Here is a 5,760-nt window from a genome sequence, read left to right as displayed (position 1 = left end):
TCAGGTTTGTTGTCACTGGTCTCACTTAATTCATATTAATGACGTGATTATTGTAGTGCCTTTAACGAAGAACACTTTAAAGTGCAAATGAACCCTTCGACAATACTTTCAGTACTAGTTCTGCATAAAGTAAATAGCTGATTGGTAAAAAATATTTCTTGATCTGAGTGATGCGTCTCCGAGTTATGAAGGTTTATACTTCCAATATGTTAATGATGGTGACGTCAGGTAAGGTATTTGAGTGTTTTTGTTGTAACTAGTAATACTAAATGCTGGCCATTTTGAAAATAAAAATTTTAAATAGCTTTCATGTAAACCATGAGTAAAATAATGATGCTTTTTAAATACTGTTTCTATGAACCAGTTCAATTTTGTATATCCAATTAAGCCTTAATAGACGTCACACTTATTAGCATATTGGAAGTATAAACCTTCATAACTTAGAGACGCATCACTCAAATCAAGAAATATTTTACCATTCAACTATTTACTTCGTGTAGAATCAGTACTGAAAGTATTGTCGCAGTCGAAGGGTTCATTTGCACTTTAAAAAAAGGTGTTGTACAACAGGGAACAACATGATTGGCCAACGATGTTATCAGTTCAATCTCTGTCTAGTTTACTGTTATCTGATTGGTCAGTTTTATTCAAATAGTCCCAGTTAGTGCGTCCGCACACTAAAGAATGGGGGATATACTACAGAAGATGGGGAATGATAAAGACATATTCCAATGACAATTTCAAAATGCTTCTTTCATATTTTCGAACTTGTTTCCATCATAAATTGAAAAGAAACATAGAGGGAATATTATAGTCTTCTTTGCAGGGGCCCTAATTCCTTTTAGTAGAACATTGAGGCCCTTGAAAGGTCAAAATGAGGATTGGTAGGATTTTTTAAAGGATTGAAGGGGGTACCCAGAAAAAAAATGCTATTAGGTTGGGGTCTGGAAAATGTTTTGCATCAAAACATTTCTCCTCCACCCCCCCCCCCCCCCCCTCTCCCCCTCCGACTTAAATAATGACTGGTATCTAAGAGGTAGTCCTAAGAATCTCTCATTACAGGAACTGCCTGCCCCGAAGGATGTATGCAAATAAAGTTGGGAATATTGAAGCAAGTTCTAAAAAAAATGTAATTAGAAACGAAATCATCATAAAAGCGAGTGTGAAAGAGAAAAGAAAGGGAAGTAGGAAAAAAATATACTCAGTGATTATTACCAAAGTAGAACACTATCTGTCTGTCTGTCTTTTTGCTCATCTGTCTGTCTGTCCGCTATTACCCGCAATGCTTTGTTAGTCACCATTTAAGCAACTACTTCCGGTTCACAAACAGTCCAAGATGGCGGACGAAACTGCGGATCGTGTCCCAGAAGGTACATTTAAAGTAAATTTAACGAGTTTTAAAATATCAGAATGAACTTTAAAACGACAAATAAGCATTCTATGATAAATCAAATTTACTTCGAGGATTTTATAAATCTTTATAAGGCCGTCTTTTCAACATGAAAAGCCGTGTTGTTTCGAGTTGTCATGATATTTAATATGCAAACTTAAAACAGTTAAATTTTTAAAATGTATTTTTATCGATAGCGATGTGTATTAAAGTAAAAAGACATTAAAGAAGTAATAGGAAATATAAAAATATAATTACTGGATTAAGGATTGGTTTGTTTCTAAAAGATTTATTCAAGAAGATTTAAAGATATTATTTTTTTAAGGATGTGAAATTTTCGTTGATAGTTGATATGCTTACGATAATAACGTATATTTGTTTTGATCGTAGTAAATTATGACGAAGCTATTATGGCACAAGTAGATCATATTCAAAAAGAGGTATGGCATAGTTTTGTATATTATTTTGTCTTTTGCCTTAAGCTAAATGACTACAAAAGCTGTCGGTGGCATATCAAATCAGGGTCAGAGAAGGGGAAGGGTGTTGTGGTGGTTGTGTTGTAGGGACGAGAAGTTTTGGAATACCCTTTGCGTAGGGATGCATGGGATTAGGTTTCTGGGGAGAGTGCGGTTGGCATTGGATTCTTTTTAGAATTTGGAAAGGTTCCTACGTAGAGACCTTTGCTGCCTTGTGAATACTGGCACGGAAAAAAAAGTGTACCGATTTCAAAAATTCAGCATCCCCTCACAAATGATTCAATGTTCTCTAGCTTGCAATAAAAAAGTATATCTGAGCCTCTTGTATTTGACAGATAGCAGATTCGCAAGCACTAGTCAGCGACAAGCATGACATACTTAATCTCCTACAGGAATATTCTAGTGACGACTATGTTTATCAATCAAAAATAAAGGTAAAAAAACCTATAGATATAGAGAGAGTGGACATTTCAACCGTTGTGGAAAAATGAGGGGTAATCTGCATACAAAAGAATGTTAAGTAAGAAAGATTATTTTTGTTTCTTTCTTCAGAATTTATCATCTAATTATTCTTATGTACGAAAGACGAGAGGTGACGGTAATTGTTTCTTTCGAGCCTTTGGTTTTGGATATTTTGAAAGACTAATAGACGATAAAGAAGAATATGAAAGGTACAAGGAAACCACTTGATCCCTAATCTAAATAAACATTGTTACTATGCTTCCAGTTGAGCAGGACGTCACCAAAGTTTTAATGTCTAGTTCTCAATGTTCTCAATGGTGACTGTTAATGTACATGGAACATGAGAATAAATGCATCTGATTGGATTATTGTCATATCACTATTACTGTATACACCTAATTGAATAAACGTAGTTGGGTTCGAGAAGGTCATATCATCAAAGCTAAGACCGAAAAGGATTTTGGGTACTCCGAAATGTGTATTATATTTGCATATAGACATGTAAAAATGCACAGTAGAGCAAAGTCGGTCGACCTAGATAACAACATGCCAAAGCCATGATGCATAAAATGTGCACAGGAAGGGGAAACCGCAATACGCATGAAATTAGCATAATTGTTTGTCTTCCCATGCTCCCCTTCGGTAGCTTTGATGATATAACCTTTTTTTGAACCCGACAAAATTTTTTCAATTAGGTGTGTGTAACATGAGAATGAATCCATCTGATTATTGTCAGATCACTGTTACTAATGTCTCATGTAAAACTTATTCCTCCTATCACAGGCAAGCATTGTCATGGCTGTCTTGGAAACATTAGAGCTTGAATTTTGAACAAATTTTGGGTGGCACAGCATTTAAATATTTCAATTTTTTAGAAATAATGAATGAAATTTAATTGTTTGTTTTTTCAGATTTAAAGCACTTGCATCAAAAAGTAAAGATGAATTAGTTGCATTAGGATTTCCGTCCTTTACGATAGAAGATTTCCATGATGTCGTAAGAATACTATCCTATGTATTTACCATTTATCTTAAAACGTTTTAACACTTTTACATATTTGACTGTTACAGTTATAGTCAGGGCTTAAAATAATATCTGGTCAGTCACCGGTCATCATGACCAGTGAAATTAGTCTTAGCTAGGTCAAACCTTGTTTCTTGCTTAACGGGTTTTGAACATACAAGTTTCAATTATGGCCAGACATTGTCTGATGTCTGCTCCTTAATTTAATCCCTGCTGTAATTCTTTTAATGTTATTTAATGCAAAATTAATATCTCTTTTATTTCAATAGTTTATGGAAGTAATAGAGATGGTAGGAAAAGAACAATCTGTTGAGGAACTTCTGAAGGTAAATAATTATTAGTTCTTGATAAAGGTAAACACCTCCTTAATAAATAATCACAGCACTTATTTAAATCTAAATTCTTCCTAAAGACAAGAATTTTTTCCCACTATGTTGTAAATTGCCCTTTTCACACCTTTTAAACTTTAAACATCTATTGAAATGATTGTTTCTTCATCAGACTTTCAGAGATGAAGGAATATCAAACTATGTTGTTGTGTACTTAAGATTATTAACTTCTGCTCAACTGCAAAAGAAAGCAGAGTTCTTCGAGAACTTTATAGAAGGTGAAAGAACTGTTAAAGAATTCTGCAGCCAGGTAGGTCAACACCTAGGATTTTAGCTGGAAAATTCAATATTGAACTACGTTTTTTGAAATAAAAAAACAAAAAAACTGAGAAATATTTTATCAGAGAGCTTGTTCTGAAGACTTCTTTCAAATCATAAACTAATTTTTTTAGGCTTAATGTACAGTTAGATATTTCTGAAACTGATTGTATACGTAGTCAAGTTTGTGTAGGAGAGTTGGCAAATGATTTTATACGTGGGCGAGTTGGCATAGGCAAGTAGATCCATAGGCAAGTTGACCGGTTACCCTCATAACTACTATCTTATAACCCAAAAAAGAAGTTTTAGTTCAAAAGGTAAAACTTTAATAAGAAGAGAAAAAATAAAAAAATAAATTCAAAACAACATTTAAACCAAATATATTTTACTTTATAAACTAAAGGCAAAAACTTGAAAACATTTTTTTAGTGATTTCTGAAATTCTTCAAATTCTAAAACTGGGCTACCTGTGGTAAATGAGTGAAGAAAAAATCTCATATCTTTGATTTCAACATTTACAGGAAGTAGAGCCAATGGCAAAAGAAAGTGACCACATTCATATCATTGCCCTAACAGATGCACTGGGTGTATGCATCCGAGTTGAATATGTTGACAGAACTGGTTCAACTGATGTCAATCATCATGACTTTCCAGAAGACGGAGGAAAACCTAAAGTACATTTACTCTACAAACCTGGCCATTACGATGTGTTATACCAAGCTGAATGTTGACCCAAAATCAATTCTACACCAAAAATGAATGCATAGAGATAGAGATATGTTCACCTTTTGATTCCTAATTCCCGGTATATTTATCTACTATTGAACAGGGCTAAAAGTACTTTATCATATGACCTGTACGGCCCTGCTTGCGCGCTCTAATAAAAGCATTGGAAAAAGTCACGTGATGGGGGCCAGACAGCTTTGAGCGAGCAGATCTGTACGGCCCTGCTCGAATCCACGCGCTTTCTCTTTTTTAGCTTTTATTTACTATTTCTTTCTTTCTTTGATTTTTTATTGATTTTTTTGTGAGGGTCATATGATAAAATGCTTATTGACTGATTTAGGTCGGGCCATACGGGAAAATATTTGGCGCTCGGTCCGTACGGCATCACCTCAAGCCAAATATTTTCCCGTACAGCCCTCCCACTCAGTCAATAAGTACATAGTATTGACAGGCCATCAGACAATGTCTGGTCAGAACTGGAACTTGTCCAGTCAAATCTTTGTTTTGCCAGTTGTAATTACCAGTGTTTCTGGCTCAGTAATTGACTGGTAATGTGGAGCCAGAAACACTGGGGGGGGGGGGGGGGGGTACTCCCCTATATTTGCTATACAGGTATGTGCCGCCAAACAGGGTATGGTTTTCGGCGATTCTACTCTGGAACAGGGTATATAAAATCGTGCTCGCTCTGGGACAGGGTATATGAAATTATGCTCTCTCCTCTCTGGAACAAGGTATCTATTTTCCCAATACCAGAACAGGGTATGTTTTTCAGCGATCTTGCTCTGGAAAAGGGTATGAATTTCAGCGATTTTGCTCTTGAACAGGGTCAGGGTTCAGAGGGCTCAGCGGCACATCCATACCAGAAACCGGCAAGAGTACCCCCCCGGGCCAGAAACGAGGTATGACGCAGCTAAAACTAGTTTGGCTGGCCATCATGACCTGTGACATACAGGCCGTTATTTCAAGCCCTGAGCTAAAACCAATAATACTGGTCACTATGACTGGCAGCTGAGCAACTGTTATCCAGCTCTATTGA

The 5,760-nt window shown here is 35.8% G+C and overlaps 1 protein-coding gene across 1 annotated transcript; it reads left to right on the top strand.

Annotated features, from left to right (window-relative positions):
• Positions 1 to 1,305: 1,305 nt before the first annotated feature.
• Positions 1,306 to 5,306, top strand: LOC116297076 (ubiquitin thioesterase OTUB1). The gene is made up of 8 exons (XM_031705265.2): positions 1,306 to 1,370; positions 1,781 to 1,830; positions 2,202 to 2,300; positions 2,419 to 2,537; positions 3,240 to 3,324; positions 3,621 to 3,677; positions 3,853 to 3,990; positions 4,520 to 5,306. The coding sequence occupies exons 1-8, from the start codon at positions 1,337 to 1,339 to the stop codon at positions 4,727 to 4,729; spliced, it is 792 nt and encodes a 263-aa protein (XP_031561125.1). The 5' UTR covers positions 1,306 to 1,336; the 3' UTR covers positions 4,730 to 5,306.
• The last annotated feature ends 454 nt before the right edge of the window (positions 5,307 to 5,760 follow it).

Source organism: Actinia tenebrosa, unplaced genomic scaffold, assembly GCF_029948245.1.
Source record: "Actinia tenebrosa isolate PJP-AT-01 unplaced genomic scaffold, QUT_ActTen_1.0 PGA_scaffold8__29_contigs__length_14323225, whole genome shotgun sequence".
Taxonomy (NCBI): domain Eukaryota; kingdom Metazoa; phylum Cnidaria; class Anthozoa; order Actiniaria; family Actiniidae; genus Actinia; species Actinia tenebrosa.
Note: the sequence above shows the minus strand (reverse complement) of the source record. Positions and strands in the feature narration are given on the sequence as shown.